The following is a 15,482-nucleotide window of genomic DNA, read 5'->3' on the forward strand; positions in this document are numbered from 1 at the left end:
AAAGAGATGGAATTAATAAATAAAAAACCTCACACAAATAAAAACCCAGGACCAGAGCCTTCATTGGTGAACTCCCCCCAAAGTTTAAAGAATTAGCACCCTCCCCCTCCAAAATACTTCCAAAAGATAGAATAGAAAAGAACACTTCCTAATTTGTCATATGAGGCCAGTATTTCCCTCATACCAAAACTAGGCAGACATAACAAGGAACGAAAACTACAGACCAATATCTCTTGTGAATATAGATGTAAAAATCCTCAACAGAACACTAGCAAAACAATCCCAGAAGCAAATAAAAAGGATCATACACCATGACAAAGTAACATTTATCCCAAGAATGTAACACTGTTTCAACATGTGAAATCAATCAATGGAATACATCATACAAATAGACTCATAAAGACCACATGAGCATCTTAAGAGATGCAAAAAAAGCATTTGACAAACGGACACATTTTCATTATACAAACACCAAGCAAACTAAGAATAGGAGGGTATAATAAAGAGAATCTACAAAAAAATCCATAGCTAACCTATTCAATTATGAACATTGAAAGTTTTCCTCTAAAGAGAATGATATCTGTTTTTACCACTTCTACTCAACATTGTTTTGGAGTTTCTAGCCAGGGAAACTAGGGAAGAAATGAAGTAAAAGGCACCCAGATTTAAAGGAAGAAATAAAACTACCTGGATTTGCAAATGATATACTTCTGTATATAGAAAATGCTAAGTAATCCACACAAAAAAAGAACTGTGCTCAATAAATGTGTTTAACATACAAAAATCAATTCTATCTCTACACATTATGAACGGACAAGCAGAAAATGAAATTAAGAGTATAATTTCATTTTCAGGAGCATAAAAGATTAATAAAATTTTTAGGAACAAAATTAACCAAAAAAGTGTAAGATTTGTACAATGAAAACTATAAACTATAAAGCATCCTTGAAATAAATTAATAAGACCTAAATAAATGGAAAGACATGTCAATTCACGGATTGGAAGACATTATTAAGATGGCAACATTCCCCAAACTGATCAAGATTCAACGTAATCTCTAACAAAATCCTAGCTGGAGTTTACCCAGAATATGACAAGTTGATCCTAAAATTTATATAGGAATGTAAGGGACACAGCATAAGCAAATAATCTTGAAAAGGAAAAGCAAAATTGGTTCTCTCACACTTCCTGATTTCAACACTTACTATAAAACTACCTTACTATAAGACCAAGACTATGTGGTAACGATATAAGGATAGGCACATAGATCAGGGAACTGAATTCAGAGTTCAAAAATAACTCTTCAGTAATAGATAATTCAATGAGGAAAGAACAGTTTTTTCCAAAAATTGTGTTGGAACATCTGGATAGCCACATGCAAAAGGATAAAGTTGGACCCCACTTCACATCATATACAAAAATTAATACAAAGTGGATTACAGACCTAAACGTATCAGCTAAAATTACAAAATTCTTAGAACAAAATATAAGTGTGAACCTTTGTAACCTTGGATGGGCAATAGTTTCTTAGAAATGATACCTAAAGTACAAATGAACAGAAAAAATAAATTTGACGTCATCAAAATTAAATACATTGGTGCACAAAAGACACTATCAAGAAAGTGAAAATGCAAGAGAAAAAGTTACAGCTGACACCACAGAAATACAAGGATTATAAAAGATTACTGCTAACAATTATATGCCAACTAATTAGATAATCTAGAAGACATGGATAAATTTCTATAAATGTTCAATCTCCCAAGACTGAACCAGGAAGAAATAGAAAATATGAACAGACCAATCACATGCACTGAAATTGAAACTGTGATTTAAAAACTCCCAGCGAACGAAAGTCCAGGACCTGATGGCTTCACAGGTGAGGTCTATCAAAAATTTAGAGAAAAGTCAACACCTATCCTTCTCAAAATAGTCCAAAAAATTGCCAGTGAAGGAACACTTCCAAATTCATTCTACAAGGCCAGCATTACCCTGATACCAAAACTAGACAAAGATATCTCACACACACACATACACACACACACACACACACACACACACACACACAAATACAGGTCAATATCACTGATGAACATAGATGCAAAAGTCCTCAACAAAATATTAGCAAACCAAATTCAAGCGGGATTTAGTCCAGGGATGCAAGGATGGTTCAATGTCCACAAATCAATCAACGTGATATACCACATTAAGAAAATGAAGGATAAAAGTCATATGATTATTTCAATAGTACAGGGAACATACCTCAATATAATAAAGGTTATATATGACAAACCCACAGCTAACATCACACTCAGTGATGACAAGTTGAAAGCTTTTCCTCTAAGCCTTCTTCTAAGATCAAGAACAAGTCAAAGATACCACTCTCACCACTTTTATTCAACATAGTTTTGGAAGTTCTAGCTACAGCAGTCAGACAAGAAAAAGAGATAAAAGACGTTCAAATTGGAAAGGAAGAAGCAAAACTGTAACCATTTGCAGATTACATGATATTATATATAGAAAACCCTAAAGACTCCACCAAAGAACTATTGGAACTAATGAATGAATTCACTAAAGTTGTAGGATACAAAATCAATACACAGAAATCTGTTGCATTTCTATACACTAACAACAAACTATCAGAAAGAAAAATTTTAAAAATCATTCTATTTACAATTGCATCAAAAGGAATAAAATACCTAGGAATAAATTTAACCAAGGAGGTGAAAGACCTGTACTCTGCAAACTATAAGACATTGATGAAAGAATTGAAGATGACACAAGTAAATGGAAACATACACCATGCTCATGGATTGGAAGAATTAATACTGTTAAAATGTCCACACTACCCAAAGCAATCTATAGATTTAATGCAATTCCTATCAAAATACCAGTGGCATTTTTCACAGAACTAGAACAAAGAATCCAAAAATTTGAATGGAACCACAAAAGGCCTGGAATAGCCAAAGCAATCTTAAGAAAAAAAACAAACAGAAAAAAACCCAAAAAACCCTAAAGCTGGAGTTACCATGCTCTTGGATTTCAAACTGTATTATAAATCTATAGTAAACAAAACTGTATGATACTGGCACAAAAACAGAAACATAGCTGCATGGTACAGAATAGAGATCCCAGAAATAAACCCATGCTTATATGGTCAATTAATCTACAACACAAAGCTAGGAATATACAATGGGGAAAAGACAGTCTCATTGATAAATGGCATTTGGAAAACTCAACAGCTATGTGCTAAAGAATAAAACTGGATGCTTTCCTTACACCATATACAAAAATAAACTCAAAATGACTAAAGATTTAAATGTAAGGTCTGAAACCCTAAAACTCCTGGAAGAAAACCTAGGTAATACGCTCTTTCACACCAATCTTAGCAGTATTTTCTTGTATACATCTCCTCAGGCAAGGGCAACAAAAGCGAAAACAAACAAATGAGACCACATCACAATAAAAACCTTTGGCACAGCAAAGGAAACTATCAAAAAAGTGAAAAGACAGCCTACTGAATGGGACAATATATTTGCAATGATATATCGGATAAGGGGTTAATATCCAAAATATATAAAGGACTCACACAACTGAATATCAAAAAAAAGCAAACAATTCAGTTTAAAAATGGGCAGAGGATCTGAATAGATATTTTTCCAAGGAAGACATACAGATGGCCAACAGACACATGTAAAAATACTCAACATTACTAATCATCAAGGAATTTCAAATAAAAACTGTGATATCACCTCATACCTGTCAGAATGGCTATAATCAAAAAGACAACAAACAAACAAGTGCTGGCAAGGATATGGAGAAAAGGGAACCCTCCTGCACTGCTGGTGGGCATATAAATTGGTACAGCCACTATGGAAAATATTATGGCGTTTCCTCAAAAAATTGTGAATGGGAATTACCATATGATCCAGCAAAATTCCACTTCTGGATATTTTCCTGAAGAAAACAAAAACACTAACTCAAAAAGATATATACACCCCAATATTTATTGCAGCATTGATTACAACATTCAAGATATGGAAGCAACCTAAGTTTCCATAAACAGATGAATAAAGAAGCAATAGATAGATGATAGATAGATAGATAGATAGATAGATAGATAGATAGATAGATAGATGATAGATATAGGTAGATAGATAGATAGATATATGGATGATGACAGAGATATATGCTGTACCCCTTACACTTATACAGGGTTGTGAGTCAATTATATCTCAATAAAACCGGAAGAGAAAAATTTTTTAAAGCAGCCAACTATGCAGGGACAGATGCCAAACCGTCCCTGGTAGTCGGTTTCAAAGTTGTCACCGCTTCAGAACTGCACCAGAGTTTAACATACATGTCGCTATTATTCTATTTGCACCATCCAACTGCCAGCGATTTTATCCCTTAGATTGATATGCACACCATCATCTGCTCCCATGTTCAAATTTAGACCCAGTTTCAACTGGGTCAAATTTGAAACTCAGCTGTGTTTTCCAGGAGCGAAAATTCTCAACTTCCTTTCTTTGCCTTACCTGTGATGAGTTTCCCGTTACCACAATATACTTGCAGGGAGGGTTTCTGCACTTTCTGACTGCAAGAGGTCTGGTTGAAGGATCGCAGAAACTTTCATTCACTTGCGTGTTTTGTGCACCCACGCACTTCACTTGCCGATGTGTCTCTCTTTTCTTACATGACGTTGAACACTAGAAATACAATGACGAAATGAAGAACACATTCTTTCACTGAAGGGTTGTCTGAAAGTGTACTTGACAATACTCACATCCAGCCACTCTCCCGCCACCCAATGGTACTGTATGCAGTCCTGACGCCAACATTGTCTCTGAAAATGAGGCCGTGTGGACTGATCACACTTTTCTTCTGCCACCCGACCAACACCTCGCAGTCTGCAGTACACATCCCTTTGCTGAACTCCAGAGCCACAGGTCACAGAGCACTATGAAGAAACCCAAACGATTGGAATAATTAACTAACAAATATAAAATTATGTAAAAATCGCAAAGTAGAGCAAAATTATACCATGCATTAGATAGAAAATACATGCAAGAAGTATTTTTAACATTGCCTGGTCTGGAGCACCTATACAAGTATACAAATAGATGTTCTTTATTTTGCAATACCTATTCAAGTCTTGTAGAAACTATGACCAGATACTCCGTCCGAATTGATAGCTCTCTCTTCTGACTTAAACATACTTAATATCTATAAAATTTACCACACAAACTATTCTACTACTACATTGCTTTTGAACATTATTTAAATATTGAAATTACACTGTATTCATAATCTCCCTCAAAGCAACAATAATTTCCAAGTTTGGGTTCTATCCATCTTTATACCTGCCGTCCCTATTACAGCTTGGGGATCCAAACATTTGCTGATTTGTTGACTCGTGATTGTATTTCAGTGGAGAGGTGTTTTGGGAAACTGATCATGTAAGCTTACAGTTTACTTAGACAACCTTGTCTTAGCCTCTCCTCTCACTTGTCTTATCTGTACAAAGAAGGTTTTGTGTTATTTGTAAAATTTCACAGAACATGTCCCACACATTTATTCCTCGCAACAGCTCTTCAAAGGAGGCACAAGGGCTGAGGGCCCGGGACTTAGCTAAGAGATGTTAAGTCATTTGCCTGAGCTGCTACGTGAAGTCAGTGGCGAAGCAGGTTTAAGCCCACTTCTTTCTGACGGCAGCCTTTGAGCTCTCCCCGTGCTGCCTCCACGGGATGGAGAAGGACTTGGCAACTTCTCAGGGTTTTCTCAACTCTGCAAGGCCAAGCCATAAAACAGCAGAGCCTGACCACAACCAAGAGCTAGGATGCCAACATTAATAAAGTAGGCAGAACGTCTAAGGGTATTTATTTAATTTGTGAGCTTGGTTTTTATACTTTTCGTTATTCCAGAAGGGATTGGAGGTCATATTGAGTGTTACATGGGGCCTCATGGCTGTTCGCAACTATGACAGTGTAAGGGTAAAACTTCAGGTTTTTCATTAAGGTCTCTGTTTCTGCAGGATTCACAGAGTCAGTGGTTGCTTTTTTCTTTAACAGTAAATATGTCTCTGCAGAATATGGTTTCACCATGAATTTTAAAACACTTAAAGCCCACAAAAGCTAAGAACTTAGTTCACCTGTTAGACTCAAGTTCCTCTTATAAACTCTTGCAACAATTTTACTCTAGCAGCACCTTTAGATTTAGTTTTCTGTCTTGTGTGTATAAGCGGCAACCACTGACTTAAAAGAGGATTTTTATATTTTTTTAACTTACAAAGAATATTATGCATATCTACATTGCTTACTTATATTGACCCTCATCTTATGCTTTAGCAGTTGAATTTTGACAGCTCATTGAATGTTTTCACAAAAAAGACATGGCTCCTTTGTATGGAGATAATAATAACTTAACATGTATTTTGTGCAGGGCACAATATTAAGCAGACTAAGATGTCAGGTTGTAGTTTAACTTATCTGAACCTTTGGTGAAATGTTTAGTCTATAAAATAAGGCTCCTGCAAACATTTTCCAGTAATAATTTCACAAATATAAACCATATTCAGAAAAATTCCTACTTCTAAACCTGAAAAAAAAATCCTGAAAATAAATTTCACAAAACACAATTTAGCAAGAAGTTGATAAATAGCGTTTTCTACAGTTCAATAATCCACAGTGGCTGACTGATTCTTTGACCACAGCATGCATTTAGAAGAGTCCACTGACACCATAGGGGGCTACTATAATGGACCTCACCCTCAAAAGAAAAAAAAAACTGGACTACTGCTTGGAAGAACACAAGTAACATTTGTTTTTCAGCATTTTTTAGAGCTAAGAGTACAAAAGAGTAAACTGATGTGATTTCAGATTTGAACAGAGGAGAGAATTCTTTGCTTAAATGAAGTATTTCTTAGCCTCATGTCATCGATAACCCTAACTGCCAAGTCCAAGAGACACTTTTCAAGTCTTTTCTTAGTTAATCTTACTGACACTGTCAGCACCAGTGACCACATTCTGTTGAGCCTTTCTGGCCTCTGTGATTGAAATCCCCTCTGGTTCCAGGTACTCTCCTCTTGTAGTCCTTAACTGACTCTATTTTCTCTGTTTAGCCTTTAAATGTTAGCGTCTCCCAGGGTTCTCTTTATAACTTGCTTCTCTTTATACCCTCTGAGCTCTTCCTGAGCAATTTCTTCTGTGTCCCAATAATTTCTAAATCTGTTCTCTCCAGCCTTGATCATAATTCTGAGCTCTCCATTTATATTTTCATGTATTTACAAGGAATTTTTCATGTATTGACAAGACTTTTCATGTATTTTCTACATAGATATGTCAAAGGCACCTCAAATCCAACATTTCCAAAGCCTAACTTATCGCCTTTGCCCATCAGCTCCTCTTACGGGCTGCGGATGCTGTGAAGACATGATAACTCACTCTTACGTCCAGCGACTTATTAGAATGACCTCCCAAGGTACAGCTGTAACTCCAGAGTAGTCACCCTTATTCAACAGCTTTATTGAACCACATTTTTATAAGCATGTTAAATTTTATCTTTCTTTAAAAATCCAAGTAACTCAAACGAAGGCAATGCGAGTCTATCATTACAAGTATGACACAAATAATTGATTGGAAGGCACTAACTGACCACCACTGCATAATTTAACTCAGAGAGGAAAAGTCAGCCAAATTTCCTATTCATGCGTACATGTACTACAACACTGCATAGCCTGGTGCTTTAAAAACTTGACAGTGGAAGTGGAGAAGGTAAGTTTTAGCCAATCCACAGGTACTGTAGCTGTTTTAGCTACTGTAGAGCAGAGATGAAGAAACGTTAGAACATGCATTGCCAAATGGGTTCATTAAGGCTAACTCACTCTGCTATTTAATAAAAAAAATTATTTAAAATGTAATAGTAAAGTCCTTTCTTGATGCATTATTTATAATTTCTTGTTAATGGATTAAGGTTTTGATTTTATTATAGTCAGTTATTTGTAACTATAGTTTATTTCAAATTCATCAATACTGTAGCAGTAGTATTAGCAGTAGTACAGGATTTTGAGTTAGAAAAGACTCTAGGAATATCTAATTCCAATTCCTCTTCCATCCTGAAATCCATTTTACAGTAGTAGTGAATGAATGAATATCAAACCTACCCATACTTCCACAGCCTCAGTATGAGTAAGTTCACTGTATCCTGAAAGCAATCATTTCATTTTTGGGTGACTCTGAAGTTTTAGCAAATACTCTCCTATATTGAGCTGAAATATTCTTCCGTAAACTTTACCCACTGTCTAGAACCTGTCCTCCTTATCAACATAGAACAAATTCATACTTACTTTCATGTGAGAAAGTATAAAGGTGTGAGGTCTGGAAAGGGAGCAGCTATTTTATGACCATTAGGGTTGATCAACAGAATCACAGAAATGCCCATCCAGCACCCTGCCATTGTGGAGCTACTGAATCAAACTTAAATCTAGTGACCTTCTGGTCTTGTTATGGAAAGAATAAATGACTTTGAGTTCAAGCCACTAATAATCAGTACTTTTCCTACTTGCAACAGAACACAGTGGAACTGATACAGAATAGTTATAACAATTCGATTGTGCTTCTCTGGGGATTTGGTAATTTGTCAAGACTTTTCTTACAGTGTGGGTCTCAGAATAGGTACTGCTCCAAAAATCTGACCAGAATTTATTAGTGCAAAATTTTGAACACTCTTCATGTATTAATGTAGCCTAATATGTTGCTAGTGATTTAAGCAACTACACCATATTCAATACATGATCAATTAAACCCTCAGTTATTTTCCTAAGATATGTAAAATCCACATATATCTTAAATTTATGCAACAGGCTTTTTATATATAAATAAGCCTGCAATGAACTCAACACAACATAGAAACTACGTTTCTGTTGAATGCATTGTTATGTGTCATCCAGTGACATTCTGCAATTGTTGACTTCAGATGCCTTGTAAGAGGGGAGATACATTGCTAAGGAAGTAAAAGACATTGCTAAGGAAGTATAAAGATGAGCTCATGTAAAATGCTAACTATAAAATAATTATGACAACAACTACAATAGGGAAGACTCAGACAAGTGTTCAAATGCTCACCCCCCGCCCCCATCACTTCCTGGCCTGTGACCTGCACAAGCTGTTCAGTACTTAACCCCTATAAGCTGTTGTTTCCTCATCTGCATAATGAATACCTACAGTTGGGAAGAATACAGAAGTCTCTCAGCAGTGTCAGGAACTGACTGTCCCTTGCTGCTTCCGTCCTATTCCCATTTTTTTCACTTTTCTTACAGAGATACAAATATTTTTGCCTTGAAAAGTTTCTCGACACATGCCTCAAACCAAAGAGTATTAGTCGTCTCAGCCCACTCAAAGATAGACCATCTTAAGTATCAAGAAAGATGATAAAGGAAGAGAGTTAACAGGCAGCATAGAAATTCAAAAGCAGAATTGCTGGCACTAGCTAGAAAAGATTGAGAAGCATAGCTCACCCAGCCCCAGAACAAAAAGACATCCTCTCTGACCTTGGCCTCAGCCTGTCTTCCTGGAAGAAAACTCACTTAACCTGGGTGTAAAGATGAAGTGGCTCTGCATTCTTGGTCAGGGGCTGTGGGGACTTAAGATTTACTATCTTTTTAGATTATAAAAGATATATATGTATACATCACAATTTTTTCAAATATGACTATATTTGAAATCAAATATTTAAATCAAATATGATTTATATATGTATTTTGGAAATATAGAAAATATGGAATTACAGAAATACAAAATCACTTAACCATGTCAGCATTTAGCAAATAGTTTCCAAAAAAATTTTTTTTCACATTAGGTGTTTTGGGAAAGGGGGGCACTAGCCGGTAGACTTGTGAGATTTTGGAACTCATATCACATTTGGTTCCAACTCTGATCGTAAAATACTACAAAGAAAATAATGGGTCCCTGAAAAGAGGGACCAAGTAAGTGGCTGCTATCACGAGGCTCTAGATTCAATAGGGTTGCCTGAGATTCTTCAAGTATCTTTCTAAGCTGTCCGGCAAGTTTGCCATGATCAAGGGGATGTGAGAATTCTGGATGTTTTTTTTTTTTCTGAGTATAAAAACTACGTTTGGATGGCACTGAACTAAGCATGAGACCATGAGGATGCTAACACCCCATGCTAGCCTTAAAAACTTGAATTTACAAGTGAAGCTGGTATTCCCAAATAGGTAAAATTAGGTGAAAACAAAAACAAAAAGCCTGGTTCCAGAAATAAGAGGATGAGGCTTTTTTCATTTTAAATGATTCCAATATTTATTTTGCCTCTAAACGTATATATCTGGACCCTAGGGACAAAGGACTGTATATAGCAATGTTTGTTCCTGTTTGGCTGCAGTCATTAAAATGCATTACTAAATCCTTTCATTAAAAAAAAATGATATCAAATACCAAATGAAGAGTGTTAACTTCAAAACTCATTTGAGCACCTCTGTGGTCACAGTTTGCCAAATAAGTCTTTCCATTAGAGGTACAATGTAAAATAGTAATAAAATGAAATTATAGTGAGGGATTCTAGTAAAGCAATTTTACAATTTATGCAGTTGGAACAAAGTAGCAACCAGTGATTATCCTGTAACTACCTCTGAAATTACACTTCTGTTGAATATATTATTATATGCAGCTCACTGACAGCCTGCAATTGTTAACTTCATGTGGGTACTTTTTATAGAATAAATCAAAGCCAGCAACTTTACTAGTGGTCATTTGTTTCTGGCAGAGTTTTGGGGACCGTGTGGGTGTATGAAGCTAATTTCTATGACAAGGAAAACCAATTCAAAGAAAAAAATCCGACGCTGTACAAAAGCATCTGTGTTTTTTATAGTCTTTACATATTCATATCTGTATCTTAGAAACCCCTGAAATACATCCCTTTAGTGAATCTTATATAATTTCAGAGTTGGTGGCAAGCCAAGGACAAGTTGTTAGCACCCATGATTGATTCACTGTTGTGGAGCTGGAGGTCAAGGGTCAGGAAGTGTCCCTCATGAATAACAACCACAGCAGCTGCAGCAGCTGCAAGGCAGCAAAAGAATCCTGGGGATCAAAAGGGATGCTGGTGGCCAAAAAGCAGAGTCTCTCCCGCTTCCAGTCCCAACCACCAGCGTCTCCTGCCTGCTGTCATTGAGAGAAGCTAGGGGATAACTAACTGAGGGGTCAAGGGAGACAGGATGGACCCAGTGTTTCTGTTTTGAACGACTTAGTAGGTAGTAGTGGCATTCACTAAATAAAACAGGTTAATGGGATATCTTTTAAATAATGGTCTCTGCTAAACCACAAAATTAATTTTATTTACTGTACCAAAATTCAGGGTAGAAGTAAGTGCTCAGATATATATGTTTTGTTTTGAGAAGAAAAACAGAGACATGTTTGCCCCTAGTTTTCAGTCAAAGATGAACCACAATTCTCAACACACTAACACTTGACAGAGGCTAACTCTTCTACACAGAAACCTGAGATGCTCACTCAATTTGGGAGCTTTTTATTCAAAAATAATAATGCGCTGACACTGTCACTTTAAAAGCTGGTGCTCTGCCACCAAGGATCTGATCTCACGGAGTGAAGGATGAAAACTTAGAGGCCCAGGGAAACCCCACTTCTAGCTCCTGTCTGAACCCCTACCTTCCTAACATAGCTCCAGCATCAGACAGAGACAAGGAAGTTCCATCAGCAGAAGATGAGTTCTTTTTCCCATCGTAGGACTAGCTCTTCTAAGACACGGATAAGTATCCTGAGATACTGCTGACAGCAGCCAGATAGCTTTGCTGAAAGCCTAGCCCCACTGAAATCAGGCCTCAGGAAATTATTCTAGTTATCATTTCTGGCTTCATTTATGGCTTTTTCCTCCTTAATATTTCCCAGGCTGGTCTTTGCTGGACAATCACATTCAAATATATGGCTTTCCCAGTTTAGATATGGAGCTTACTTCCCTGAGTGTGCCAGAGCAAGTATCCATCACCATTCTTTTATAAACTGAGTTTTCAGCCTTGGTCTCATCTCCGCAGCAGCTTCATCTTTGCTGAGTCCTTCCAAGCGTGTCCACTCTCTGGCCTTAGACCAGCTGGGCTCCCTAGTTCTGTCATTTCCCTGACTCTTAAACCATCTCCAATTATGATCCATCTGGAACTTACCAGTCCCTTTTCCAAGTTGCAAACTCAGCTCAAATACAAGACTTTAGTGTGGAAGCAAGACAGTTACTAAACACCTCATCAGGTATATTTTACTGTTGGGTCACCTGGAATAATATTATAATCATCAGTAGCCTCCCTAGTATTCAGTAACAGAATTTCTTGTAAAGTTTACAACCACAAAAAAAAAAAAAAATCAAAAGACTAATTTGTTGAGCAGCCTCAGAAACAGCAGATTAAAGCTCCACAATCAACTTGATGTACCCTGCATCTGTGGAATACATGAATAGACAATGATTCATCCCAAATTGAGGAGCCGTGTGGATGAAAGGCTCTTGGTGCTCCAGCCAGAAGTCAGGGCTCTGCCTCTGAGGTGGGAGAGCCAACTTCAGGACACTGGGCAACAAGAGACGTCCCAGCTCCACATAATATCAAACGGCGAAAATCTCCCAGAGACCTCCATCTTAACACCAGCACCCAGCTTCACTCAACGACCAGCAAGCTACAGTGCTGGACATCCTATGCTAAACAACTAGCAAAACAGGAACACAACCCCACCCATTAGCAGAGAGGCTGCCTAAAATCATAATAAGGCCACAGACACCCCAAAACACACCACCAGACGTGAACCTGCCCACTAGAGAGCCAAGATCCAGCCTCATCCACCACAACACAGGCACTAGTCCCCTCCACCAGGAAGCCTACACAACCCACTGAACCAACCTTAGCCACTGGAAACAGACATCAAAAACAGCGGGAACTACGAACCTGCAGCCTGCAAAAAGGAGACCCCAAACACAGTAAGATAAGCAAAATGAGAAGACAGAAAAACACACAGCAGATGAAGGAGCAAGATAAAAATGCACCAGACCTAACAAATGAAGAGGAAATAGGCAATCTACCTGAAAAAGAATTCAGAATAATGATAGTACGGATGATCCAAAATCTTGGAAATAGAATGGACAAAATGCAAGAAACAGTTAACAAGGACCTAGAAGAAATAAAGATGAAACAAGCAATGATGAACAACAGAATAAAAGTAATTAAAAGTACTCTAGATGGGATCAATAACAGAATAACTGAGGCAGAAGAACGGATAAGTGACCTGGAAGATAAAATAGTGGAAATAACTACTGCAGAGCAGAATAAAGAAAAAAGAATGACAAGAACTGAGGACAGTCTCAGAGACCTCTGGGACAACATTAAACGCACCAACATTTGAATTATAGGGGTTCCAGAAGAAGAAGAGAAAAAGAAAGGGACTGAGAAAATATTTGAAGAGACTATAGTTGAAAACTTCCCTAATGTGGGAAAGGAAATAGTTAATCAAGACCAGGAAGCACAGAGAGGCCCATACAGGGTAAATCCAAGGAGAAATATGCCAAGACACATATTAAACTGTCAAAAATTAAATACAAAGAAAGCATATTAAAAGCAGCAAGGGAAAAACAACAAAAAACACACAAGGGAATCCTCATAAGGTTAACAGCTGATCTCTCAGCAGAAACCCTACAAGCCAGAAGGGAGTGGCAGGACATACTGAAAGTGATGAAGGAGAAAAACCTGCAACCAAGACTACTCTACTCAGCAAGGATCTCATTCAGATTTGATGGAGAAATTAAAACCTTTACCGACAAGCAAAAGCTGAGAGAGTTCAGCACCACCAAACCAGCTTTACAACAAATGCCAAAGGAACTTCTCTAGGCAAGAAACACAAGAGAAGGAAAAGACCTATAATAACGAACCCAAAACAATTTAGAAAATGGGAATAGGAACATACATATCGATAATTACCTTAAATGTAAATGGACTAAATGCTCCCACCAAAAGACACAGAATGGATAAAAAAACAAGACCCTTATATATGCTGTCTACAAGAGACCCACTTCAGACCTAGAGACACATACAGACTGAAAGTAAGGGGATGGAAAAAGATATTCCATGCAACTGGAAACCAAAAGAAAGCTGGAGTAGAAATTCTCATATCAGACAAAATAGACTTTAAAATTAGGACTATTAGAAGAGACAATGAAGGACACTACATAATGATCAAGGGATCGATCCAAGAAGAAGTTATAACAATTGTAAATATTTATGCACCCAACATAGGAGCACCTCAATACATAAGGCAAATACTAACAGCCATAAAAGGGGAAATTGACAGTAACACATTCATAGTAGGGGACTTTAACACTCCACTTTCACCAATGGACAGATCATCCAAAATGAAAATCAATAAGGAAACACAAGCTTTAAATGATACATTAAACAAGATGGACTTAATTGATATTTATAGGACACTCCATCCAAAAACAACAGAATACACCTTTTTCTCAAGTGTTCATGGAACATTCTCCAGGATAGATCATATCTTGGGTCACAAATCAAGCCTTGGTAATTTAAGAAAACTGAAATTGTATCAAGTATCTTTTCCGACCACAACACCATGAGACTAGATATCAATTACAGGAAAAGATTTGTAAAAAATACAAACACATGGAGGCTAAACAATACACTACTTAATAACGAAGTGATCACTGAAGAAATCAAAGAGGAAATTAAAAAATACCTAGAAACAAATGACAATGGAGACACAACGACCCAAAACCTATGGGATGCAGCAAAAGCAGTTCTAAGGGGGAAGTTTATAGCAATACAAGCCCACCTTAAGAAGCAGGAAACATCTCGAATAAACAACCTAACCTTGCACCTCAAGCAATTAGAGAAAGAAGAACAAAAAAACCCCAAAGCTAGCAGAAGGAAAGAAATCATAAAAATCAGATCAGAAATAAATGAAAAAGAAATGAAGGAAACAATAGCAAAGATCAGTAAAACTAAAAGCTGGTTCTTTGAGAAGATAAACAAAATAGATAAACCACCAGCCAGACTCATCAAGAAAAAAAGGGAGAAGACTCAAATCAATAGAATTAGAAATGAAAAAGGAGAAGTAACAACTGACACTGCAGAAATGAAAAAGATCATGAGCGATTAATACAAGCAACTCTATGCCAATAAAATGGACAATCTGGAAGAAATGGACGAATTCTTAGAAAAGCACAACCTTCTGAGACTGAACCAGGAAGAAATAGAAAATATGAACAGACCAATCACAAGCACTGAAATTGAAACTGTGATTAAAAATCTTCCAACAAACAAAAGCCCAGGACCAGATGGCTTCACAGGCGAATTCTATCAAACATTTAGAGAAGAGCTAACACCTATCCTTCTCAAACTCTTCCAAAATATAGCAGAGGGAGGAACACTCCCAAACTCATTCTACAAGGCCACCATCACCCTG

The 15,482-nt window shown here is 37.0% G+C and overlaps 1 protein-coding gene across 1 annotated transcript in view; it reads right to left on the reverse strand.

The window, feature by feature from the left end:
• ADAMTS20 (ADAM metallopeptidase with thrombospondin type 1 motif 20) overlaps nt 1–15,482 on the reverse strand; it is a gene marked incomplete at both ends in the record, with an annotated part of 194,289 nt that overhangs the window by 28,711 nt on the left and 150,096 nt on the right. Inside the window, 2 exons of the mRNA XM_082850890.1 lie at nt 4,536–4,706; nt 4,784–4,957. Coding sequence (XP_082707016.1) covers nt 4,536–4,706; nt 4,784–4,957 — 345 coding nt within the window. The remainder of the gene's footprint in view (nt 1–4,535; nt 4,707–4,783; nt 4,958–15,482) is intronic.

This window comes from Leucopleurus acutus, assembly GCF_964270905.1.
Source record: "Leucopleurus acutus genome assembly, chromosome: 11".
Lineage (NCBI taxonomy): Eukaryota > Metazoa > Chordata > Mammalia > Artiodactyla > Delphinidae > Leucopleurus > Leucopleurus acutus.